Source organism: Doryrhamphus excisus, linkage group LG2 (assembly GCF_037039965.1).
Source record: "Doryrhamphus excisus strain RoL-2023G ecotype Guam linkage group LG2, RoL_Dexc_Guam_v1.1, whole genome shotgun sequence".
NCBI classification, from domain to species: domain Eukaryota; kingdom Metazoa; phylum Chordata; class Actinopteri; order Syngnathiformes; family Syngnathidae; genus Doryrhamphus; species Doryrhamphus excisus.
The window spans coordinates 10533256-10560372 of NC_136358.1; the positions used below are offsets into that span (position 1 = coordinate 10533256).

The 27117-nt window shown below is 43.9% G+C and overlaps 5 protein-coding genes across 8 annotated transcripts in view; 4 read left to right on the top strand and 1 right to left on the bottom strand.

Moving 5' to 3' along the window:
• iqcb1 (IQ motif containing B1) overlaps positions 1 to 27117 on the top strand; it is a 110431-nt gene that overhangs the window by 17237 nt on the left and 66077 nt on the right. The gene's annotated exons all lie outside the window — the stretch shown is intronic.
• Positions 3689 to 8669, top strand: LOC131126089 (uncharacterized). Of its 2 annotated transcripts, none has more exons than XM_078797435.1 (5): positions 3689 to 3942; positions 4133 to 4981; positions 5165 to 5263; positions 5335 to 5451; positions 7953 to 8669. In XM_078797435.1, the coding sequence occupies exons 1-5, from the start codon at positions 3933 to 3935 to the stop codon at positions 7973 to 7975; spliced, it is 1098 nt and encodes a 365-aa protein (XP_078653561.1). In that variant the 5' UTR covers positions 3689 to 3932; the 3' UTR covers positions 7976 to 8669. The 2 variants fall into 2 exon arrangements, with proteins under 2 accessions (XP_078653561.1, XP_057924260.2); XM_058068277.2 differs by having other exon boundaries at positions 3690 to 3942; positions 5516 to 8669.
• On the bottom strand, positions 5845 to 13089 carry bicral (BICRA like chromatin remodeling complex associated protein). 3 transcript variants are annotated; one of them, XM_058068269.2, is made up of 13 exons: positions 12868 to 13089; positions 11260 to 11323; positions 10995 to 11040; positions 10874 to 10922; positions 10704 to 10769; positions 9285 to 10466; positions 9168 to 9216; positions 9058 to 9092; positions 8948 to 8997; positions 8733 to 8878; positions 8550 to 8644; positions 7916 to 8021; positions 5845 to 7831 (listed from the first exon to the last, which is right to left on the bottom strand). In XM_058068269.2, the coding sequence occupies exons 3-13, from the start codon at positions 11033 to 11035 to the stop codon at positions 7428 to 7430; spliced, it is 2223 nt and encodes a 740-aa protein (XP_057924252.2). In that variant the 5' UTR covers positions 11036 to 11040; positions 11260 to 11323; positions 12868 to 13089; the 3' UTR covers positions 5845 to 7427. The 3 variants fall into 3 exon arrangements, with proteins under 3 accessions (XP_057924252.2, XP_057924254.2, XP_057924253.2); XM_058068271.2 differs by lacking the exon at positions 11260 to 11323; XM_058068270.2 differs by lacking the exon at positions 12868 to 13089 and having other exon boundaries at positions 11260 to 12859.
• Positions 14949 to 16909, top strand: tbcc (tubulin folding cofactor C). Its single transcript, XM_058068279.2, has one exon. The coding sequence runs from the start codon at positions 15011 to 15013 to the stop codon at positions 16025 to 16027; it is 1017 nt and encodes a 338-aa protein (XP_057924262.2). The 5' UTR covers positions 14949 to 15010; the 3' UTR covers positions 16028 to 16909.
• Positions 18497 to 26955, top strand: prph2a (peripherin 2a (retinal degeneration, slow)). Its single transcript, XM_058067343.2, has 3 exons — positions 18497 to 19392; positions 20197 to 20443; positions 25420 to 26955. Exons 1-3 carry the CDS (start codon positions 18812 to 18814, stop codon positions 25624 to 25626), a joined length of 1035 nt encoding a protein of 344 aa, XP_057923326.1. The 5' UTR covers positions 18497 to 18811; the 3' UTR covers positions 25627 to 26955.

Here is a 27117-nt window from a genome sequence, read left to right on the forward strand (position 1 = left end):
AAAGTGTTTTCTGATTTTCGTCAGTATATATTTGGAATGACACTATTGGGTTTTGTTGCTCGGGTCTGAGTGTCACAGGCATTTGCCTTGGACAGCTTTGTCGGGTGAACTTGCCTGACCTTTGAACCAGGAAGTTCATCTGGTGTGAAATGCCTCGGGGATGGAACGTTAAAATAAAGTTGGTTGGAAGAAACAAGTAACATTTTCCGTCTCTGCTGAAGTCAGGTCGCCCTTACTACGGTTTGGAGCTGAATAACACTGACAAATTAACACGAGCACGTTGGTTCGGTAGATACTTTATTCATCTATCTACCTACATACCTGACAAGTTAACACCAGGATAGCTACGTTGGTTAGGTAGATACATTATTTACCTACCTACCTATCTACCGACCTGACAAGTTAACACGAGGATAGCTACGTTGGTTGCGTTCCATTTTGTTTTTTTAAATCCTCAAAATAAAAACATCAAAAATGTGTTTCTTTAAATTAATCAAAGCAATGAAAATATTCATTAATATTGTAATGAAGTTAAACTGGAGGCGACATCGTACAAGAGAGTAGTGGTGAGTAGGGTGGTGCGTCATTCCCTACAGGATGCGATGCAGGGAAAATAAACATTTAATCATGAAGGCTTGTTATGTATTTGTAGCCAACTTAGTCATTTTGATAGGAGGCAATAGATACATAGAGCATGTATTGCCTTCATTATAAGGCTTATATAAGGTTTTTAATTTTTTTGTGGCTCCAGACATATTTGGCTCTTTCAGCATTTTGGGTTGCCGACCCCTGTCATATACAGTGCTACCTTGGCATAAGAGTGGCCCAACCAGTGCTTTTCACATTTTTACATCTTTCTGATGATTTTGGCATTGAACTGCCCGCTAAATTGGAGTTCCAGCTGCTATTGATAGGCTGTCAATGTGATGTGCTAGCATTAGCCATTTAACATGGAACTACCACAATGATGCACATTAGCACTCAAAGTCATCAAATCTTACCTTTATGCATTCCCGCATAGTATCAGCATTTGGGAGCAAGTATGAGGTGAAAGAAAAAGGGGGAAATACAACCCGTACAGCCCTATGGGCATCGGAGAACGTGGATGCTGAATTCAATGACCATCAAAAAGTAGGACAACTTGCAGCTTTAAAAGAGAAATGAAATGACATTAGGTTTGCAATTTGGATGAAATGTTTTATGACTCTTGCCCAATGTTTGAGGTGTTTTCATTTGTTCATTTCATAAAGGAAAGGTGCATTGAGGCAAATATTTAATAATAATCCTTTCTGAATGTTCTTAAATAGGCTTTTTTACTCACAAACAATTAGAATTTAAAACCAATATCATACATAAACAAATCTTATTTTGAGCTGACACAAATAAACAAAAACATGTTAGTGTGAGAGGTCCCACTTGCTCACATTTTGGATTTGATGAACGTTTGTGGGCGAGTTTAAGAGCTAATATGCTAATAATAAAGAAAAATAGTAATATAAAAATATGCTTGCTGACTGTATTGTTTTAAATAATGGCTCATAGTTCCAATAATTGATATCCTTTTACATAAAATTAGATGTAATTATCCTTGTAGTTGCACATTAAATCGTTTACTACAAAGAGATTTCCCCTACTTATTATAGGTAAAAATTTGTCTATCTGCGATTAATTCTGAGTTAGCAATGGACAAATGGGATTAATCGTGATCAAATATTTTTCATAGATTGACAGCCCGACTATTTCCACCTTCCATAGCTCAGGCATCCCTAAGTGTTTTCTGCATTAGCTGTCAACTGACCTCACAAATACGATACATCATACCAATGGTCTTCCACACCCACTTCATTTTCCCATTTGCCTCCAAGTCCAGTGTTGATTGACCTTTATTTTCCAAAAGACTCCTGTATAATGTGGTGATGACTTTAGGAGATTTACGGTTACTTTTGTATGCACTCAGCATCGTCTCTTTAGCACTCCTTTACTGTGCAGTTTCACTTCCTTGGTGGAATAATCCCTACAGTGTAGCTACATTGTAGCAAACAGTTCACTGGTCTGTCATCTTACTTTTTAGGAAATTCTTTATTTTCAGTAAGTGTACCTGTCCACGCCCACTGTTTCAATGCGATCCCTCAATTGCTGTAAGATTGCTGTTACCAAGCCCCCCCGATTCTAATTTGGCTGCAGGTAAGAGGCCCTCCCGCCAATGTTGATTGCACTGGAAAGTTTTACAATATATTTCTATTTCCTTCCGCCGAGCTATAAAGCTAACATTCCAGAAACAATAGAGCCAACATCCGAAGTGGGCTGCATAGAAATACTCCTTAGTGCTTGGGGAGGCCATTCCTCCTACATTTAGGTAGCTCCACCTTTTCCCATTCCATACACACCTACATCCTATAAGCTTGTTCAAACTGTGAGCTGGCTCTGGGGGCCTCTACTGGCAGGGCTTGGAATAGGTACATCAGTCTTGGCAATAAATTCATATAACACAACCTGCTACCACATATTTTCTTCTTTGTAATGTCTATGGTTACAACATCTCAGTTGCAAATGTGAAGCTCTTTGACAAAATAGCCCAAAAAATATTGCATGTTAACAAACAATTTATTACAGCCTCAATTATTATTGGAGGAAGCACCAAACTCCAAACTTGACCAATTTCCACAGAGAAATGATAATACCATGAATCCAATAATCTACACCTTCTGTAATAACTTTTTAGGATTCTTCATCCAGATCCAGGTACTTTATTGACATGGTTCCAAAAGGATATGACAAGGAAGTCAAGGATTGACCTTGCATGATGTCCTGCACTCATGTGGCCTGGCAACAGCACCTCTGACTGATCATGCTGGGATTTACTTACTACTGTCACAATCCAACCAGGTTAGATGTAATACTGGATACTGGAAACTAAACTGTACTTTATTAAACAATAAGTCATACTGTCAGTCCATTCAAGACATAATTACCAACCACAAGGAAATGGAGGGGGTTACCTTCACTCAGAAGTGGGAATTGTTGAAACATGAATGTAGAGTTTTTTCTATTGGCTTTAGTAAAGAACTTGCTAAAAAGAAAGCTAAAGAATATGAAGATATTGTAAGAGGGCTAAACAGCAGTCTTGGGAAAAGCGTTCTACGTGAAAGTGAAAAATGTATATTTACTTTTTATGTCTTTTAATACACTCATTGACTTCAAAATGGAAATGGTCTCGTTTCTACAATGCAACCTTCAAAAAGATTTGCAGAATGCTGTGAAATGTTTTTTTTTATTAGGAAAATTCCATATTCACAAATCCAGAGTGATGAACTGAACTGAAAATATTCTGCTTAAGTGACATGTTTTCTATTGTTTTTATTTTGTTCTTATTTTCAAGCAATATCCCTCGCACATTCCTTTCTTTGTTATTTACTTTTTCTTATTTATGTTGATATTGTTCTGTAGAATTGCACTTTTATGTTCCTGTAATTCTGCTTATACTGTTTTGTAATTGAAGTTTGTAATAATATATATATATATATAAATAAAACTACTACCAAAATCCAGCGGATAGGTGGCCCATCTGTTCATATATTTTGAAGTATATCTTTTGAATGTCTTTGAAGTTCTAAACGAGGATCATAAACCTACGCGTACAATTACATTTACAGTACATATATTTAATACCAACACCCAAACACGAACGTAAACACTTTACCAACTCGCCCAGAACAATTTTCGTTCAGGCTTCTCGCTGGCCACCTAAACCTCAAAGGGGTCCTTCCATTCGGTAGGACAGTACATGACCGAGCACGCTCGTGTGGACGTTTTCTAACGTCACTGTCGCAATTAGTGACATATAAGATGCTTATGGATATTTTGAAAGACTCTAAAAAATTAGAAATATCTGACTTATTTCGTCTGTTTTCCTGTTTTTTGTTGCGTTCGAAATGAACCGCGGTAAGTTGGAAAGGTTTTCGTCACGTGACCCAGTACTTTTACATTTACGTTTTACGTGATGTGATGTCGTCATAACACTGGCACGTGGGAATTAAGCTAATTATAAACGTACCAAGAGGCAGCATCTATTGAACTGTTAACATGTGCTTTGTGGACCCATTTGAGTTTTCTGCTTGTTTTTCCCAATCAGAGGTGTGTCCATTCTGTGGGAATTCCTACAAAAGGTTAAAGAGCCACCTTCCCCACTGCAAGGCAGCAGCCAAGCCGCCATTAACCCCTGATGACCCTGCGGCGTCACAAACAACCAACAGGCTGGATGCAGACTTGCCTCCCAAAAAGTCATCAACACTCAAAAAGAAAGAGGTGCCCAAGAAAACTGCAAAGTCACCACCACCCTCATCGTCATCTCTTAAGAAGCAAAAGTTGTCTGAAGAAAAGCAAATATCCCTAGTCTCCTTGTCGCCATCTCCTTCTTCCTCTTCTAGACCGAAGAAGAGCAGCCGTGCTTCCATCCCAGCAGCAAAACCAAACCAGTTTTCATTTCTACAAAGCGATCCTCAGAAATCCACACCCAGCAAGTCTGCATACAAACCAGATATTCCATCCACTAAAAAGAAACAATCTCAAATCCAAAGTATGTCTCCTGCAGCAGTAGAAAGAGTGGACCTGTGGAGGAAAGAGATGCTGCAGGAGGCAGGAAGTGGGGACAGTCCGTCCAGGATTACACTGCAGCATGTTGGGAGCATTCAGACCCAAACACACCGTCCAGGTTTACAAAGGTGTCATGCTCATGGCGGCACGTTACCACCAAAGGCGCTAGGAGCATCTAACCAAGCATCTTCCGGGTCCACACTAAGCTCTCGCAAGGCCACTTCTCTCCCAGACCACCAGGCCACGCCCCCTCCACACACAGTCGACAGCCTCATATCGGGCCTTCGTCACAGAGCCCAACTCCCCTCTGCCTTTCTGGGCCACCATCAAGAGCCATCAAGAGCTGAAGATGCATTAAAGACCCAAAGGATGACGGACAGTTGCTCAGGTTCTTTTTCTTTCTAGTTCTTGTCCTAAACATACCCCAGGCCTGCAATATACAGTACTGTATAAAACATGTCTTGTCAAAGTACCTTCCTGGAGCTCTTTCCCCTTGCAGAGAGCACCATCAAACATCTAGCACCATCTAGTTCAGCTCCCATCTAAAAGCACTTCTAATTTCAAAATGCAGGGCGTGGCTTGGGTCAAGTGACGCTGAGGGAGCTTCCTGGGTGGCTGGCCGTCAGGACCCCTCGCCACCCGAGGGATGTGGTGGAAATGATGCAGACAGGTGAATGAAGTCACATTAGCTACACCTGTGCAATCTATACCTTTGCAAAGATGACTATTGTGCCCCTCCAGGCTGGGGCTGGTACTACAGGAGGTACATTGGCGTGAGAAAAGGCAGCATCGGTGGCGTGGGCATGCTGTTGGCAGGGTACTGTGTGCTGAGCTACATCTGGTCGTACCCTCGTCTCAGTAAGTATGGCAACATCTGTTTGCATAGTTAGGAAGAAGTCACACCTGTCATCTTTCTTTGTAGAGCGTGATTGCTGGAGGAAGTACCACTAAGATGACATCTTGCTCTTCTGAAATAGTCTAGTTTGTAGTATTTCGTTCAATAGGGCATGACCTTCCGTTATTCATTTAGTGACTTGTACTGCTTTGATTATAGAACATGTAGGACCACAGTACGCCACTGGGTGTCCCTGCTGCTTCTAAGGATTCAAAGGTAGCAAGGTGATGAGGTCACACCTGACGACCCAAATTCAAAGTATCCTGGTGGGACTTCTATGGACGTCGGGCCTGCATCATACGATGGCAGGCAGGCTGTGGTCCTTGATCAGTGTGAGGGCACATACACAAGCCTGCCTCTTTGCAAAATGAATTTATTGTTGCTGTTTGAGCTACAAATGAGGAAATGACAACATACAAAAATGAGAAATATTTGGGATTCTTGGAGTGATTTCCAGAAAACAAACTATCCAGAACAGACAAAAGCAGTAAAGCAGGAAGGAATGACAGCCAAACTAACAAAGCAGGGCTTTTAGGATGACTTTCCTTGCTGATAAATTGAAAGGAACCACATGGTTTTGTCAAGGCCTTGACTGAGCACACCAGTTTAAAAAAAAGGCATTGACCACCAACAAAGCCAAGAAAAGAAGTGAGCAACATTCACTTCTTCGTGGTTTGATATGTTGTGGTAGTTGTATTGACGTCATGCTTTGTTTTGGTTGTGCTGCTGAGAAGGTTAGTGGGCAGTTCCAAGACCAGACTGCATAGATCAACAATATCGACGGACATGCAGAAGGCAGACAGTTACAATCAATTCACGCTTTTTCCAACAAAAACATCCACTAATAAAACTGCTGATTAAAAAAAAACAACAAAGTCATTTATCTTCCTCAATCTGAGGATTAAGCTCCCCTAACACAAACACAATGAAATGATCTAGGAGGGGTGTGTAGGGGCTTGCATACCTTTAAGGTACAAAAAAAGCCAAAGTGTGACTTAAGCGTGAGAAAGAATATTGCAGTCAAGTGGTGGGGTGTGATGTGACAGGTTAGATTATGCTTCCATGTTCCTTCCAAGACGACAAACTATTTAGTGCAACGTGTCAGCTGAAAAGGACCCACGTAGGAATGCAACCAGCAGTGGAACCTCCAAAGTGGAACTGTACAGTCTGTACAGTAGAAGCACATTTTCAGCACAGACCAATTACATGCTTTCCTACATTTCTGCACTTTGACGTCCTTGTACTTTTAACACCTTTCTTTTCATATCCCAACCACCATGCTTGGTGGCTAGGAAGCTGAAATACATCTCATTCATACTGCCATGCTCAAGCTTACGCTGCACTCAACAGGAAGTGACTGTGTATATTTTCATGCTGTGCAACAAGGCACTAGCTGCCATGGTGATAATGGTGACAACATGTCAACAAAAAAGGTCAAGTGCACGTCAATATCCACACCAACCTAAGCGGTCACTTGTTGAGAACAGTGTGGATTGGTCTGTAAAATGACAAACGCACATATATAGCTCTTAGCATGGTATAATAGAAGTAGAACCACTGGGAAAATGCAGGGCAATACTGCCATCTAGTTGTGTTTTGGCTATTGCTAGTTAGCGTGGTATAGTAGAAGTGGAACCGCTGAGAAATTGCAGTGTGGTGCTGCCATCTAGTGGTGTTTATGGGCATGGCATCTGGTATGAATTGTACTGAGCATGCAGACCATTTGGAGGTTCCACGTTGTTGCCAAGTGTTCATGTCAAAGAAAGGAAGAAGAGGCACAGTGGCTGTGTTGGCGCATGAACAGGAACACAGAGCTCACAGCCATGAAAAATTGCACACATTCCCACGGTGTGTCGCTCACCTGCAACTTGGGAGTGTCCATCAAGCAGACTTCACACACTCATATGCATGACAACATGACATGGTTGACATGATGATGTTAACATTCCAAGATGCTATTAACCGCCGCTTCCAGAGCAGAGTCTGTGTCCAGGTGTGGGGGTGAGGTGAGCAGCCGGGCTGCCTGGTCGTGTGTCTGCCCCCCTGATGCTCCTGTAAAAGTTGACTGGTTACCTTGTGAGTGGCAGGTGGGCTCAAAGCCCTGCTGGGATTTCTTCAGTTCCAAAACGTTCTTATTCTCTAAAGGGAGACGTTGGAGTCTATCAGGTGTTAGCTGGACACCTCCTCCAGGGTCCCCAAACCCAGGCTGAGAGTCTGTCCTGAATGGAATCTCCATGCAGCCCCCGTGGGGATGATTCCTGCTGCAGATGGATGGTGGCGAGGGTTCGGGTTCTTGGAAATGTTTGGATTTCAGTGCACAGCAAAAGTCCTCCAAGAAAGTGTCTAGAAGAGCAAAGCAGACGATGCCAAATATTTTATTCATCTCTAAGAGAATTGTGTGCTAAAAGTGCATGCATAAGTTTGTACCTGGATCCACCATGACCATTCGCTTGTCTTGCGTCAGGTTGCCACGCTCCTCTTGATTGAAGGTCCTGTCAATCATTACCATCTCTGACGAAGGACTGCAGTGTTGCTGAGATGGAAGACAGGAGATGTGAATGTTGGACATCCACTGATCAATCCACAAACTGGAAAACTAAATAATGACTACATAGAAGGACATGAACAACACAAATATCACTATGTTTATTCTATAGCACAGAAGCCCTTTCAGCTTGTTAGCCACAAGTACAAAAGTCTTGTAACTGCAATCAAGACATAAAAGGAAATGACTGGCAGCTTACATGAAATATAGCATATGAAAACACCAACCTGAATACAAATATACAGAAATGAAGGAAACATCTGTTAACATCCTTCATTGCTGATGTCTCTGGCCAAAGTCACAAGTACAGTAAATGTGCAAGCAACGGCTAGTTCTGGTGATGTCGACAACCACTTATGTCAACATGAGTCATCCAGTCCGAGAAGTGTCAACAAAATGGCTTCCGCCATACTACATTATGGTGATGTGGAGTCACTCACTAGGCCGGCTGTAGCCAAAAGTGACCTAACTCTCCAAGCACGGTGGGACTCAGTGTGTGTGTGTGTGTGTTAATACCTCCGACTCTGCGAAGAGTAGCCGCCTGTATTTATTGATCATGGCCTGCGTCCTCATGAGCACCTGTGTTGCAACCGACTCAAATTCATCATCCACTGTGAATAAAGAGAAAACTGTTACTCTGTACTCAAGTGGCCATATTTGTGTTGCATGGCGTGCAGCAAAAATCAAACATCAAGGTACCATGTAAGAATTCCTCCTGTGTGGGCAGAGCTCCCTGGAACACGTGGTAGGGTAGGAGCCTTTGCAGCGCATCGCTAAATGACGTAAAGTGTTGTCGGTCGGGGGTGTAGACTCTGTTGTGATCTTCTCTGAGCTGCTGTAAAATCCTAAAGAGACTATTTGTAGTGAAATAGAAACTGTGATTGAGAACGCAACATTTAGAACGCTTGACTTACATTGCTCCCTTTGTAAGCGGCACTGGAGCAGGCCTCTTCTGCGCACCGACCTGTTAGGAGGGTTCATGTGGCGTGAAATGGAAAAGGAGCAGTATTGCCATAAAACATACCTGAGTATTGATGCATAAATCAGGTGGTTGCAGTGCTAACGGAGAGAACACAAAGAGGAGGATGAGACCAAATGACTGCAAATGCTAATTAAATTCCATATAATAGTTACCATGAATGCTGCTAAGCTGCACATGTTTGAGGGCAGGCGATGAAAAATTCTGTCCAAATGAGAACATGATGAGTCAGCTAAGAGAGTGACAAAGAGCCAGTCAAGGTGGAGTGTTACCTGTTCCTGTGCCAATGTGTTGGGTAAAGGGGACAATGATGTGCAGTTCTGACTTTGTGTCACTAGAAGGCGCTGTACCGGACTGGCCGAAACCTGCCCTTGACTCGTGGGGCTGATCAGTGCTAGCCGCCCAGGGGTGCACGCCGTTGCCGGAGGCGTGGTGCTGGTCCATGTTTGTGTTACACCTGCTCCGACCTGACCGCCCTGATTCAAAATGAGTGGCCCGCCCGCTTGTGCAGCAACGATCTGTACAGTGTTCTGCGTGGTAATCAATGTGCTAGAGCTGGGGTCTGTGGGGCCGTTGTGGACGGTGCCAGGCTGAGTGATTGCCAAAGAGGTGGGCAACAAGAACGGTCCCGGTTGTAAATGTGCATGCTGCAGGTCCAATGATGGCTGCACCACGATGGAGCCATTGGCGGTGTGCTGTGCTCCTGCACTAACAGTGTGAGCAACATTCGCCAAGCTGGAGGCTGGGGGTTGGAGGCTGTAGACTGTCTGAGCTCCAGCTTGATGGGGTTTAGGCTGGATTGTTCTCACGAGAGTCTGGGTCCCTTCTGGACCCCTCTGGATGATGACGTTTTGGAGGGGGATATTCTTAAAAGGCAAGCCCAGTTGGCCTAAGTGCCCTTGGGCGGGGGCAAACACCTGTCCTCTTGGAGCCGCCACTGCCGGAGCTACAGCCCCCGTCGGCCTCAGGACAATCTGTGGAGTTCTTTCCATACCACTCAAAGTCATGAGTCCGCCTCCGGCCGTGAAGGAGCCCAACACTTGGATGTGCTGGGTGGAGCCGTTAGACAGCTGGGACACACCTTGCAGGAGCTGCCCAGTCGGCTGCGATGCAGTCGCTGTAGTGACCACATCTCCTCCACAACCTCCAGAGACCTGCTGGGATGGGAAGGACACAGGGGCCTGCACAAGGGTGGGGGCCGGTTGGGAGTCAAGCAGGGCCTCCTGCACCAGCGTCTGTTCCGTGATGTTGGCCTCCAGGAGGGATTTCTGCAGGATGTCGAACGGTTGGTCTTCTCCCCCAAGTTCCACTCCGCCTCCTGGGGAGCTCCCGGGTCCCAGTTGGTCCTCGATAAATGAAAGGCTGCTAGAAAGCTGGAGGCCATCCCCAGACAAATCTGTGCCAAAGTCTGCCATTGTTGAGGAGCCATCTTTGAGTCCAGCGTTGGCACTCACCTAAATCAGGCATTTAGCAGTAATGAGAGGAAAGCATGTGACGTGCATATTAAATAGTATTTCCTGTGGGCTTGCATGGAAAGCATGGACTTAAAGCGCAAATAATGAGGGGCAGCTGCAGGATTGAGTAGCCGTAATCTAGTACCAATATCTTATCAATATACGTATGTGGATTTCCAGTTTGCTTGCACAAACCACCACTTCCTGTCAATTTAAGATTCTAACTTGAACACTCACAGTGTCACCGGTGAAGAAAGATGCATCTGAGCTGTAAGTTGGATTCACTGCATCCTCCTCTTCAATCTGGGGAGAGAACACCCTGTAAAAAGCCACTCAAAATGATGCTGGAAAGGATTAAGCAGCATCCTCGGTGTAGCAGTCTATACAATCTTTTAGGAATCACTCACAGACTTGCTGTTGCTGCCATGGAGATAGTCATTCAATGCATCCACATCTCTGAAAAGCGGTACAAAACAAGTTTGTCTTTCTTATTGTTATTATGAGAGGCATTGTTTCGTTGTTTTTTACCCTAAAATATCCAGAAGATGACGGTCATCCTCGTCATCCATGACACCTGAAAACAAGACAGGTGAGAGCCATGCAAAGCAAACTGTGCTCTACTTTCATTCATATGAATTGTGTGATACGAGCATTTGGTTTACTTTGCAGGGATGTAGTGTGTGACATTGAGAAATGTTTATTTTTGCCACTAGCAACATGAGATTTGTCTTGATGTGTTATTGTGCAGGCCCAAGCTTGTGTCATATTTGTAACTTCAGTGTGTGCCACTCACAGTTTTGTGTCAGGTTGCATGGATCCAGTCATGTAAGCACTCTGCGTTTCCAGTTATGGGTGTGCTGAGGGGCGACAAAATGCAGTGGCGAGATGACAAAAAAGTTCAATGCAGACAGTGTGTGTGGGAGTGTTGGAAAGTGATAGTGAAACAAAACTGCATAGCCCTAGGAGAGTAGCCCTTCTGCTGTACATTAGTCCTCTCCCTGGGTAGAAATTTGCATTTGTATAAAGGTAATGCACCAAGGGGTTGGCTTTATTATGTCAGCCAGCAAATGTGCAGCTATAGTGGGCATCTTGTGTATGTAAAGCAATATGATCACAAAACACATCTTCAGTAGTGGTATGTGATATTTATTTTTGCACTGACAACATTTATGGCAAACGGCGTTTGGGCCACATATTCACTGTACAAACAGCAAAGCTACAAAATGGCGGACGTGTAGCCGGCTGTCGTTTTAAGAGCGGCGCTATTTTCAGCCTCCATTTTCGAATGACTCGGGCAGAAGAACATTATATTATCAATGATGACTTTCGGACCTAAACGCGCCTTTAAGATGCTAACATCTCAGTTAAACCAGGGTTGTATTCTCAATGCATCTTCCCATTAACAGTCACACACGTACCGAAAACTAATCATTACATTAGCTAAATGTAAGTACAGAAATAAACACGCACATTGGAATTCCGGATTAGCAAAACACAATACGTTGGTGTTACAGTGTAGCTAAAAGACCGAGGGTCGAGGGAGAAAATTGAGATTTTAAGTGATCGACAGTCAGACTTCAAAAGTGCGTATGTCGCCATTTGGGGCAAACGTCGACAAAAAAACATCTTCCGCGTCACAAGGATCGGTAAATTAGGACAGTACAAAGCTCCAATTGTCCCCAGTTCCGCTGAGTGCCTCCATGTTCGCCATGTTAGTCTCGCTGGTCCGCATAGCACGTATGGCCGCCTAATTGATTGAAACTCGGCTAAGGTGAGCTTTATGTGCCAACAAACCGCCATTAATCGCAAAAAAACACGCCAGTCGAAGCTGACGTGTTCGGCTCCTCTGAGGGGAAGGCTTCCATTCGCGGCGTAAAACGTTAAGAGTTCTTCCCCATGAACGGTCGAGACGAAAGGGACCAGGGGGGCTCAGTAGATCCCGGTCTGAGTTGCGATGGGTTTAACTCGCTCCCACTCGACATTTTGACGGCATCGACGGCCTGTTCTTCTGCGAGCAAGCCGCCGACGCCTCCCTTTTGGAAGTGCTGCTTGCATTTCGGCAAAAAAACCGGCGCCGATCTATAAATATTTCTCCCGATTAGCATAACACAAAGTCGAAGAGGCGAACCCTTTTACTCCCTTCTCACTCCACTTGAAACCCAATATCTCCATTTGGCAACTTTTAATTTGCTCGCCCCCTCCTTCTCCACCTCCTCCTCCTTCTTCTTCTCCCTCTCCTACTCATGTATTTTCCTCACTGTCCCTGCCTGCGCTGCCTCGGCTACATTTTCCTCCCCGCTCAAGTTCTCTTCCCTCCCTGACGGAAGAGCGGAAGGAGGCTGTGTGTTTTTTCCTTGAAATTTTTATCACAAAATTATAATACACTCAAAGGGGAACTCACCGTCATGAAAAAGCAGTGCCTTGTCAACAGGGTTTCCTCGCCATGGCAGCACGGGCTGGTTGGGGGGGCTAGCGCGTACACAACACTGGACGCAGTTCAAGTCAGTGAGCGGGAACGCCACTGTGGATTTTTTTGGAGGGGGTGGATTAAGGTGATATGATCGAAAAATTGATTATCAAAAAATGATGTCGAACTTAAATCAAAACTACACCCCCCCAGAGTATTGCAAATATCAACTTACATTGTCAACACTAGGGGGCGGGGCTCTGATGTGTGAGACACACCTCCACGTCAGTCATGACAATTGCCTGTGTATAATGTTGTGGTGGAAGTTACCTGCATGTGCTCACCTTTCATACACAGCCACACTCTTCAAACGGGCCCTTTGCAGGAAATGACTTTGCTGCATTTACAGGCAGTATAGTACAGTACAGGGATGTCTACTAAGATGGTTTGATAAAGACACTATCTCTGAACCAAAGTAAAACTAAAATAAGGCTATTTGGTAAAAGTACAAATACAGACAGTGTGGTAATTGAAAGGCTGAATGAAAATACATTTTAGCCATTATAATAGATGACAAAATGAGTTGGCAATCCCACATTAAATTATACTAAATTATACAACACAAAGTGACAAGAAATAAAAAAATAAAATTAGTTTTTGACCAAAAATCACAACACATTCTCTATTGTTCTCTGGTTTTACCATATCTGATTTGTTGTCTGGCAATGTGGGGAAATAACTAGACATGTACACTTTACTCACCAACTGTACCACAAGAATGGTCCATCTGTCCATTCTCTATGCCGTTTATTCTCACACGGCTGGGGGGGTATGCTGGAGCCTATCCCAGCTGACTGTGAGTGAGAGACGGGGTACACCCTGGACTGGTGGCCAGCCAATAACGGGGCATATAGATAAACAACCATTCCCACCCACATTCAATACATATGGACATTTTGGAGTTGATATGTAGCGGAGTACCCAAAGAAAACCCATGCACGCACAGGGAGAACATGCAAACTCCACACGGAGATCCCCAAGCAGATATTCCAACCCAAGTCTTCCCCATCTCCTGACTGTGTGGCCTACCACTTGTCCAATGGTTAAGAGCCTCCCATTACTGCATGGGTGATACAGTGGCATGTTTCAGATGCTAAGCAGGTGTATAAGCCCAGCTGATGCTTGAAAAATGTTCATATATGCTTGACAAGGTTGAAATTATTGCATGCATCAAGCATGAGAAAACATCAAAGGAGATTGATGTAACTAAAATGGAACGGTGACATTGCAGAAGGAAATGATGACAAGGCGAATGGGTGCTTTAGAACAACGTTTAAGGTGGTCCAGTGAAATATAACTATCATGTGTTGGGGCCAGAGGGTGTCTTTTGCCTATTGCGGTTCTAATATTTTTAACATGTGCTCATCAGTCATCTTATTGTCAAGATTAGTGCCAAAACACGGATAAGTACCCCATTGGAAAGTATCTTCAAAACATGTCTTCTGTCCTAAATAACCAGGTCTCTGCCTTTATTTAGGAAAGAGAGGTCAGATCTAATCATTGAAGTTTTGGTATGATCTCAAATGTTGCATTTCAGCTCTTTGTTACAGAGCAGCAGGAAACACTGAAAAGTGACATGTGTCAAAGTGTCAAAAGTAGTAACTAAACAATCATTCTGAAAACATGGATCATGTATTGTACAATATGGATAAAGTGTCCAGGTCTTCAACCTTTTGGAGAAAAGGGTCAGGCTGTATGTGTTCACCTCCATGCACCTAACCAAGAACACATGTCTATTAATGTCAGAAGTTCAAGTTAAAAAGTGAATTTGTCATGGTAAACAAGCACTTTATCTTTTGTTGTAGCTAAGAATGTATGTTTGACATAAGCGAGTAACAACTTCTGTTACTCCTAGAGAGTATAGTCGTTATTATTAATATCATGATAATGGATAGGGAAAAACACAAACTAAGTCCACAAGTGTACTTTGTTTACGTCTAGGGCAGCCATATTGATAGTTCAGCTCCGGTATAGTAGGTGGCACTATCTAGTAAACACCGACCACCTCTTGAGGCAGCAAAAGAAGTAGGCTACTGACGTCATCATCCTGTGACGACGTACAAAACAGTGCCACAACATGGAGGCGAATGAGCCAGGAGACCACAACGGCGTTTTCAAAGTGAAAGAACGACTCCAGAAACGCCACCAAGCGAGGATCGAGGACGTCGAGCGGAGAAAAGAAGAAAAGGACAACCACGCCGTCACCAAGGAGAGCGTCGACAACTTCCTCAGCACCTTCTATGGCGAGCGGGCGGCCATCGAGGACCTGCTGTGTCGCTGCCCGGGAGTGGACCGAAAAGCAGCGGCTGAGATGCTGGAGGAGGCTACGAATAAAACGGTACAGTTGCAAAAGTTCCTCAATGACAGTGTGGTATTTCTCACCACCTACGATCAGAGGCAAGCCCAGGCTGCCCTCCAGAAACTTCAAACTTGTCTCACCGAGACAAGAGAGCGGGCGTTGCCCAAGAAGAAGTTCGCTTTTCGGGCTCGGTCTAAAGCAGCAGACAAAGCCCCAGAATCAGCGATGGACCCTTTAAATGATGGTGCAGCTGAAAACCGCGGTAGTACACAAATGGATGGAGATGCTGGTGGTGTACAGTGTGGCTTCTCTCACATGAGCAACGCAGTCCTTGCAAAGACAGCCGAGGAGATCAATAAAAAGGATGTGCTGCTGTCTAACTTGTCCAACTGCAAAGTGTGTCTCTATGGAACCCCTAGCACCCTCCACCTAAAGCACATTGACAACTGTGAGATTCTGTGTGGACCCATTTCCACCTCAGTGTTTGTGGATCAATGTCAACACAGCACTCTGGCCTTGGCCTGCCAGCAGCTGCGGACCCACAACACCAGCGACACTCGGGTCTACCTGCATGTCACCAGCCGGGCCATCATAGAGGACTGTCACAGGGTGAGCTTTGCCCCCTTCTCCTGGTCTTATCCCGCGCTAGAGGACGACTTCCGTGCAGCCGGCCTCGACCCGGACCGAAACAACTGGGACCGGGTGGATGACTTTAACTGGCTGGCTGCGGGAACACCTTCCCCCAACTGGGGGATTATTCCCAAAGCAGAACGGAGGTCCACATGGGAAGCCTAAAACGGAATATTGATCATATGAATACTTATTGGAATCAAATGTTTCATTTCAAGTAACATCATGGCTTCAATGATATTGTTCTTCAAAACAAAATGTTATCGTCATGTCTTACAGAAGCAGTATGCCGCAAAAATGCATGGGTAATAATTAATTAATAAAACACATCTTGCCTGTTTTTAAATGTAATAAACATGTGTGAAGGATTTCATGTTGCTGAAAGCATCCTACACAGCTTTTAGGGAACATTTAATTCAGTCATTTAATATTTTACTGTAATATGTATCACAACAGGAAATAGGCTTTCACCTTTTTGGTCCCAGAACATGGATACAATTCCCATAATGTTTGCCTTATTATTATTATTATTATTACTATTAATATAAACTGAGTGTGTTCAATCAACAAATGCTTTATTTAACAAAACAGGTTACTGTCTGTTGCAACCACACCAAAACCGTTAAAGAAAAAAAGACTATCAGCAAACAGCTGTGAACAAGCGCCCAGTCTGACAGGTTTGCATCGTTACAGTCGGACAACACAGAAGTCTTAATGTCACACATATCCTTTGGCTTGCTACTTCATTACTGATGATTTTATGTTTAATTTCAACTACTCTCTGGGGCAAGTATGGTATTGTAACTGTCAGGAACTTTCATAGTGTTAAGAGATTGTGATGTCCGACTGTGTGAACATGTCAGCTGTGTGGTGCCAGCTTTATTAGCCTGTGAAGTTAATAAATATGATGAAGTTGCAGAAGCAATGATAAAAAGCCTGTTTTTTAAGCTCATTTGAGGCCACTGATTATAAAAATGACATGGCTTTGTGGTAACGGGTCGCACTGATTTGGAAATGTGATGTTATTACTGGGGGCTGCACGGCACGGTGGTTAAAATGCCCATTTTATGCCTACAGCTTCCTTCCTTTAGATTAGATTCACATTACAGTATGTATCATACTGACATACTTTCCATCACTTGGTGACCCTAACCCTGAAGTTCCTCACATCTTAAGTTCCTCCCTAAACTGCTTTGTGAGGAGAAGGAACATTCATGTGGGGAACTATTTACCTGGTGGACCTCCTGACCTAAACTGTTGAAATGGTGATGAACGCCAGCAAAAGTTGTCTGAATCACCTCTTACAAAGCATTACTGGAAGCTAGCAGTTTAGCACGCTAAGTGGCTATGTGTGTGGGTAACATGGGCTGGATGAGTATATACACCACATTGTGTTTTAAGGCTTTAATGGAAGGAAGGTTTTACAATGTCCCATGAAGACGTGCAGGTTCTGAGGGGGAAAAAATACGAGAGGCACCAATATTTTTGAATGCAGCTCGTCTTAGCCATAAATACACATTCTCCACACACACTTCTGTTACCATTCTTCAAAATAAGAGCACTGTTTGCCCTATGTCTGCGTAAACAAAACAAATATCTTCATATACAGGTGGAATGGCATGGGTGGCTCCATCTTCCTTCGTGACAAGCTCAGGCATTACAGTTGGTTGAAGATTTAGTAGCAATGTGTGCAGAAGCTGACATCCATTAGAACAGTTAGCCAGATTGTTACCAATAAATACATGTGCTTTAGCATTTGACACAAGTCTATGTCATCATATGGCTTTAGCTTTGTAGCTTTTTATACAAGAGTCTGCTCAATTTACATTTGATATTGTCATATCGTGATATGCAGTGATTCTCGTGGTACTTCTATAGGGGTGTTATTTCATACAAGGCTACAAGGCTTTATTTATTTATTTATTATTTATTTTTTTAAGGCTTTATACAATTTACATTTGATATCCTTTTATATCTTCATATTGTGATACATCCTAAAAATATCCTGATATATGCCAAGGTCCCAACCCTACAGTTCACACATGAAAATCTCCACTGGTGGTATCTGGAATCAAGAATTACTGCTACTTGAATTACACTGGTATCAGAATCCGATACCAACACTGGATGATCGGCCCCATATCCAATTTAAAGGCAACATTTTGTATTATTAGTATCTACATTTTAGCCTGTTCTCTATATTTTGCCTGTGTTTTTTGGTTGAATTTTATTTGTACAATGTGCCATATGCCAATAAAAACACAGGAGGTCTGAACTTTGTAAGGTATTTTAGAAGTGTACTGGCATGTTTAGATTCTGTAGGTGTACAGTAGCTTTAGAAATGTATTATTGTGGTTAGTTCCATTGTTTATTGGTTTAGAGCTAAAGGCTTTGTGCTGAACTAGCAGACCTGTACCTGTGAATGGCTCCAGGCCTGGAATAGCTCCACTTTCATACCAATTCGTCTTCTAGGATCCTCTGGAGCTCTCGGTGAGTCCCATCAAGGTAAGGGTGACCACGTGAACAGTCAAACCAATTAAGCTTCAAATCAGGCTCATCTTGTGGAGGGGATTTTTTGCAAATAGGATCAGGGACGCTTACAGGAGCTTAGCATGACGTACTGCAACTTCGACTTTAATCATGAGGATCCTCAGCAATCCTCTGGGAGAAACGCCACCGTTAGCCTCACCTGTGTGCAGGAAGAGAAGGTGTTGAACTGGGAGTTTTGGGAACAATGGGAGATGCGGTTGCTTTGAGAGAATAACGTACTTGTGTTCCACCAGGGTCCTCCTGGATCCTTTTTTTGTGCTTTTTGCTGTGAGATGGATTACAGGCTGAGCTGACCTACCAAAGTACACACTGGACTGGTTTTGTAAACGGCTAGAACTTTTCAAGTTCTTGGGAGGTTGCATTTCTTTTTAGACAAGCAAGGACGCATCCCACTGAACAATGGCTTTGATGAAGGTCAAGTTTGACCTGAAAAAGCGAGTAAAACTCGCACAGAGTGTCTGGTTCCTGTTCTGGTTCGCTGTGATGGCCGGCGTGCTGGTCTTCAGCATGGGCCTCTTCTTCAAGATCGAGCTGCGAAAGCGGTCCGAACTGATGGACAACAACGAGAGCCACTTCCTGCCCAACCTGCTCATTCTGATGGGCCTGCTTGCTTGTGGCATCAACGCCTTTGGAGGCAAAGTCTGCTACGACTCGCTGGACCCCACCAAATTTGTTAAGTGGAAGCCCATGCTGAAGACCTTCCTGGTAGTTTGTGTGGTTTTCAACGCGCTGCTGGTGGTGACAGCCCTGCTGTGCTTCGTGATGCGGATTCCGCTGCAGTTCACGCTAGCCGAGGGCCTGAGGAACGGCATGAGGTACTACAAGGACACGGACACACCAGGACGCTGCTACATGAAGAGGACCCTGGACATGATGCAGATTGAGTTCCGTTGCTGCGGAAACAACAACTACAGAGACTGGTTTGAGATCCAGTGGGTCAGCAACCGGTACCTGGACTTCAGCGCAAAGGAGGTCAAAGAGTAAGTGCTTTGCATGGAAATATTAAATATCATGTGGCATTGGGGGGCACGGGGGTGCCATGAGGCTTAGTTGAGTATAAGTGGATTCCGGGTGAAGGTAGGTCAGGGCAGGTGTGTTGTTGACTCTTGAGGATTAACATGACAGAAATGGCAATGAGGATGGTTGGTGGGTGGGGACGTTACTAGGCAGTTTTTCAGGGGGTGGGGATTACATGCGCAAACCCATAAGGGGGGTCAAACGAGCACATCAATACTCTCACTGGCCAAAATATTAGGTACACATCTACAACACCAACGCTCAGTCTTGATGGCATTGATACATCATACTGATAGTAGTGTCTCCTTCATGACTGGTACAGATGATCGTGACAAGCATCAGTGTCTGGTCCAATCAGCCTTGCTGGCTTCTGAAGGAAGAGTCAAGCTAAAGCTCATTTGCAGAGCTTTTACAGCTTTGCTGTGGGAGAAAGTGATTGGTGGAAACGTTTGTGATGATGTTTCCAACGTACTGACAGGGTGACATGGTGTTAAAGACATTTTTGAAGCATATACAAGGCCACAACTACTTGTGGTTCAGTAATCAATGAGGTTTCATGGTGGACGTCTCCTCTGACCCATAAATGTCAATCAACACTTAAAATTAGTCTTTACAAGAGACTCTGCTTCTAGTGAGTTTGTGTTTCATTTCAAATTAATTGTTGCATTGCATTGCATGCATGAACACTCGTGTCATATTGAGTATTCTCCTCTATTTAATACTTCAAGTGACACTAACTTTTGGAGGTCTTTTTCTTGTTCTTTCAGCCGTATCGGAAGCAACGTGGACGGCCAGTACCTGATGGATGGTGTGCCCTTTAGCTGCTGCAACCCAGGCTCGCCCAGGCCCTGCATCCAGCTGCAAATGACTAACAACTCGGCCCACTACAGCTACGACCACTACACTGAGGAGCTCAATGTGTGGAAGAGCGGCTGCCGAGACGCCCTTCTGTCCTACTACGGCGGCATGATGACCACCTTCGGTGTTCTGGTGCTGCTGGTCACCATGCTGGAAGTCAGTGACACACACACAAGCATCACTGTTAGTACCGTACTGCATCACATTACAGTCAGCATAGCCACCTGACATGATGGCCACTCATCTATTTCAACTTAAGGACATACATACATTGTTTAACTGATTCCAAGATCGTGTTGAGAGTAGGGGTGTCAAACTCGAGGCCCGCTAGGTAACTAGGGCTTAACCTCCCGTCCTCCTGCGGAAACCCACAGCTTGACCAGAGAGTGCTCCGGCATCTGAAAACAAAAGTTAGACCCCAAACTGATTGTTTCCGTTGTGCCGTACAGCCACCAAAGACGAAGCTGCACGGCACGACTCTATTGTGAGCCCACAACAGGGATTTCAATCTTGCGGAATGCTTCCGGCGGCAGTAATGGAGTCGCGATGGATTCAGTGTGAGCCCAGGATAACAGCTAACTTGTGTTTGACACCCTGGCTCGACTAAAATGTCGACACCAAGTGGGAAGTTCTTTCTGCTACCTATGTCGCCTCCCTTTCCCGCCTTTTGCTCATTTCCACACAACAAAGGGAGCTGTTGCTGTGTTGACAAGCTCCCACAAAATTGGTCTGACTTCCTGTCTGGGCTAATGCTCGCCAAGACAGAAACTCAGCAGTCAAAACTTTGCTCTAGAAACCTGGATTCAAACTGATCCACTTAGAGGGATCTCAGATTTCAAATAGTTATGCAAGTCACTTCATGCTGGGACACTCACTGTACTACTGGACACACTACATCATATACTGTAGTACTAGTGTACTGGACACACTACATCATATACTGTAGGACTAGTGGACTGGACACACTACATATCATATCATATGGACACAATTAGATACAGCTGTATACATATAGTATATTATCTCATATAGAATTACAGTGGTTCCCAAAGTGGGGTACGTCAATTGCCATCTGGGGTACGTGAATAAAAATGAAAAAACAAGGAAACAGAGCGGGAGGTTGTTCCTATGTGCATTAAGAGTGTTTCATCATGAAGATAATTTCTATTGGTGTTGCCATTAATCCCCACACTGCCCCAGCGGTGACAATCTGGCACCGTGATGGGAATTCACCCCCAAATGAGGCTTTATTGATGACTCTATGTACAGTATTTTTGTATTTCAGATACTATTAAGAAGGGGGTAGTGGTTCTTTTGGAGTTGGGACACCATGGAAAGATTCCTGTTAGATCATGGACACTTCATACTCAACAAGCAGGATCCAAACTAGCTAACTGTTGTCAGGGTTGCTCCAGCTTTTTCTAAAATGGTGCATTCAGGTGCATCACTTAACTCCTGGGACACAAGTTGATGATAACCAATCTATTTATCAATGCTCATGGTATACTTTATCCTCATGTCACCATGCTAAATACACATATTTCAACCGCAATGACTAGAACATGAATGAACAAATGAATGATTTCCAATATTTCAAGTTGTTTTTTCAAGTATTTCAAGGTTTATGTTTTTGAAGTGTGCAGGAGTAGGGGGTACATGGCTTCAGGTCAAATGTCTGAAGGGTATATTAAATAGAGTACATGATATCATACAGACGATATATCATATAGAGTATGTGATATCATGTACAGTTAGACACAGTATATTGGTATCATATAGAGTACAGTGAAGAAAATAAGTATTTGAACACCCTGCTATTTTGCTATTTCTCCCACTTAGAAATCATGGAGGGGTCTGAAATTTTCATCGTAGGTGCATGTCCACTGTGAGAGAGATAAACTAAAAAGAAAAATCCAGAAATCACAATGCATGATTTTTTAACAATTTATTTGTGTGATACAGCTGCTAATAAGTATTTGAACACCTGTGTATCATCTAGAATTCTGACCCTGAAAGACCTGTTAGTCTGCCCATTAGAAGTCCACCTGCACTCCATGTATCATCCTGAATCAGATGCACCTGTTTGAGGTCGTTAGCTGCATAAAGACACCTGTCCACCCCATACAATCAGTAAGACTTTAACTTGTAACATGGCGAAGACCAAAGAGCTGTCCAAAGACACCAGAGACAAAATTGTACACCTCCACAAGGCTGGAAAGGGCTACGGAGCAATTACCAAGCAGCTTGGTGAAAAAAGGTCCACTGTTGGAGCTATCATTAGAAAATGGAAGAAGCTAAACATGACGGTCAATCTCAATCGGAGTGGAGCCCCATGCAAGATATCACCTCGTGGGGTCTCAATGATTCTAAGAAAGGTGAGGAATCAGCCCAGAACTACACGACAGGACTTGGTCAATGACCTGAAAAGAGCTGGGACCACCGTTTCCAAGGTTACTGTAGGTAATACACTAAGACGTCATGATGTGAAATCATGCATGGCACGAAAGGTTCCCCTGCTTAAACCAGCACATGTCAAGGCCCGTCTTAAGTTTGCATATGACCATTTGGATGATACAGAGGAGTCATGGGAGAAAGTTTTATGGTCAGATGAGACCAAAATAGAACTTTTTGGTCATAATTCCAATAAGCGTGTTTGGAGGAAGAAGAATGAAGAGTACAATCCGAAGAACACCATCCCTACTGTGAAGCATGGGGGTGGTAGCATCATGCTTTGGGGGTGTTTTTCTGCACATGGGACAGGACGAGTGCACTGCATTAAAGAGAGGATGACTGGGGCCGTGTATTGTGAGATTTTGGGGAACAACCTCCTTCCCTCTGTCAGAGCATTGAAGATGGGTCGTGGCTGGGTCTTCCAACACGACAACGACCCGAAGCACACAGCCAGGAAAACCAAGGAGTGGCTCCGTAAGAAGCATATCAAGGTTCTAGCATGGCCCAGCCAGTCTCCAGACCTGAACCCAATCGAAAATCTTTGGAGGGAGCTCAAACTCCGTGTTTCTCAGCGACAGCCCAGAAACCTGACTGATCTAGAGAAGATCTGTGTGGAGGAGTGGGCCAAGATCCCTCCTGCAGTGTGTGCAAACCTGGTGAAAAACTACAGGAAACGTTTGACCTCTGTAATAGCAAACAAAGGCTACTGTACCAAATATTAACATTCATTTTCTCAGGTGTTCAAATACTTATTTGCAGCTGTATCACACAAATAAATTGTTAAAAAATCATGCATTGTGATTTCTGGATTTTTCTTTTTAGTTTATCTCTCTCACAGTGGACATGCACCTACGATGAAAATTTCAGACCCCTCCATGATTTCTAAGTGGGAGAAATAGCAAAATAGCAGGGTGTTCAAATACTTATTTTCTTCACTGTATATGTCATATAGAGTATGTTGTATCATTCATTCATTTTCTACCGCTTATCCTCACAAGGGTGGGGGTGCTGGAGCCTATCACAGCTGTCTTCAGCGAGAGGCGGGGTACACCCTGGACTGTTCATCAGTCAATCACCGGGCACATATTGACAAACAACCACTCCCACCCAATTTGGAGTCACACTCAATCACACAATTTGGAGTGGCCAATGTAACTAACATGTTTTTGGAACATGGGAGGAAACCCATGCAGGCAAGCTCCACACACAGATGGCCGAAGGTGGAATTGAACTCGAGTATCCTAGCTGTGTTGCCTGTGCGCTAACCACTTGGTTGCCGTGCAGCCCTTATATGATATCATATTGACTATATATCATATTGAGTATGTGATATCATGTAGAGTTTAGAGTATATATCTATCATATGGAGTATATGATATCATGGAGTATATGATATCATATTGATTATGTGATATCATATAGATTATGTAGACGTAGACGGGTTTAATGCGAGACGATTTTATGTAGTATAAAATAAGCTGTATTTTCAATAAAAGTAACTGCTGTTGTAATTGCGACCACTGGATGGCGCTATAGTAATTGTGTTAAGCATGCCAACTGTTTATACCGGAGCAGAGCAAGTAAAGTGCCACCAGCCACCTTGTCTTTTACCCGCGTCATCTATTTAACATTACACATTTAACATTATGTGCTTTTTGGCACCCTCAATGCCCCGCAGTGTTGAAAGAATAGAACCTTGGTCGCCACTATGCCAGTCGTCATGCCGACAGATATGCCAACTTTCATTGACGGAGATATAGAAAAGAGAGAAGGTGAACTGTTGGCGGATCTGAAGAAACAGCAGTCTGTGTTTACTCACAACCAAGACATCAGAGCCTGAGTGGAAGCTAGCAGGGTTAGCTTGTGTGACTCGGGCTGGATGAGTATTTTCACCATGTTGTGTTTTGGGGAGGAAAGTTTTACAGTGCCCGCTGCCGGTTGCCCCATGTCTGCGTAAACAAACACAAGTGTGATAAATATCTTCCATATGCAGGTGGAATGGCATGGGTGGCTACATCTTCCTTCATGACAAGCACAGGCATTACAGTTGGTTGGAGATTCATGACATCCATTAGAACAGTTAGCCAGATTGTTGCCAATAAATACATGTGCTTTAGCATTTGGCACAAGTCTATGTCATCATATGGCTTTAGCTTCGTAGTTTTTATACAAGAGTCTGCTCAATTTACCTTTGATATTGTCATATTGTGATACTTGTTAAAGTCCATAATCGTCCAATCATATTTCATATTATTTATTTGGGTATATAACATATACCATGATTTTACTGATCTGGCTCACTTGGAAGTAGATTTTCCTCCATGCGGCCCCTGAGCTAAAAAGGAGTTTGACACCCCTGCACTAGCCTGTTAGCTACTGTGTGATATCATGTAGAGTATGTGATATCATGTAGAGTATGTGATATCATGTAGAGTATTTGATAGTAGTACAGGCAGTGGAGTGAAAGATTGTGTGAGTGAGGAATGATTGCTGTTCCTAGACCAGCAGGCTGAGGTATTGATGGAAAGTACTGTTAAATGAAGATGTCTTCCTGGGTGTGTCCAAGTAAATCAGCATGTTATTAGAACAAAAAGGCTGATATGTAATTAGTTGAGCTGGAGCTTGAGATACCAGAAGGGCATTTATTTGATGGCTGGTCCCGTCCTGCCTCGCCACTGCAGGTTGCCGTGACGGTGGGCCTGCAGTACGTCCACAGCTCCCTGTCCACGCTGGCCAACCCCGAGGACCCTGAGAGCGAGAGCGAGGGCTGGATCCTGGAGAAGACGGTCAAAGAGACTTTCACTGACATCATGGCCAAAATGAAGTCCATGGGTAAAGGCGGCAAAGTGGAGGAGGGTGAGGAGGCCGCAGTGGCCACGGTGAGCTGAGCGACCTCCGACCCCCTCCCCGCTGCCAAATCTGACACCACGCCCACCCGAAAAGGAAGAAGAGGACGTGTGAGATGATTTTACGAGCCCCACCTACACACATATTTGAAATGGTACATTCCTAGTTTCAAAAGAGGAGTAGTTACCAAGATGACACAGCATATTGTCAACATGTTTGTGATATGGTATGCTGAAAGCCTCGTAGAATGCATGCACCAGGGTGCAGCTCTACACCACATACAGTATTGTTCCAATCATAGCCCCCTTGCCCTGTCTCTCTTAGCATCCCATGTATCATCATGTCACAGCGGGTTGACTTTCACAGCCAGTCTGCACTTTGGATGGGGATGCTGGTTACTATGCAACCCCCCTGTCGCACTAACCCAACGTATTTATGGGCCAAGCAAAGAAAAGTCATTTCTTTTAGTTAAGTGGATTCTAAATAACACTTGTCAGTGAATTTGGCAGCTAAATCTTTGCCCCAACCCCCCCATCCCTCCCACTTGCGTTGCAATCTCATGTTGTCTTTTCATTGGGTGTGTATATGATGTCATGGGGTGGTGGTCTTTGTACATAGTGTAGAAACCAGAAGAATGTCACCTTTTTTAAAAAAAAAACCCATGTCATTCATCCATGTATTTGCTCCTGATCTATGTCAATGTCTTTCTATGTGTTTAGAACTGACCGGAAGAAATAAAAGCTTAGTGTTTATTGGAATGAAATGTCGTGTGACTTTGAGCTGCTAGTCAAGGAGGCAGACATGCCAAGCGTCACAAGGTTCCTGATTAAGACAACCGGATGAAGGCAATTATGGCATTACTGCGTTCACATGGACATGGGATGACTCTTCACATGCCCGACCTAAGTGTGTGTGTGTGTGTTCTTGCATGCTACACTTTCCCCTACAGGAAATGAAAGGTTGACCTTAGAAGAAGGGATTTTGTCGGGTCAGATTGTCCAATTTGGGGGGTCCAAATTGATGGACCTTGCTTTGTGCACCTGGAAGATAGAGTCCTCCTCCTAGCTGTTCCTTTGCCAACATCGCTAAGATTACGTGTTAAGATGAGTGAGCACTGAGGGATGGAGTGCTGGGGTGGTAGGGGTTGGCATTCATGGCTGTTACCGGGGATGGTAAAGAGGCCGCATTTCAGTTGTTCCAAAGCACATAAAAGCAGCACTGAGTAGATAAGGAGCCTGATCGGCTTTAGATTAGCCTGAGTCCTTCAAGCAGGTGAGTGGGCCATGTCCTGCTGCCGGGAATTACGTCATGGACACACCAGAGTCAGGGAGGCAAACAAAAGGACTCTGCTGCAGTGGAGTGTTGTGATGATGGTGTGGCATTACAATTCAAGCAGAATAAAGAAAATAAAATTCAAACAGGGTGTTTTACAATGATATACATTGTGATTTATATGTTTGGCCCAAACAGAAATATATTTTATATGCAAGTAAAAAGACAAAAATCAGTTTACCTCTACAGACAGAAGAATC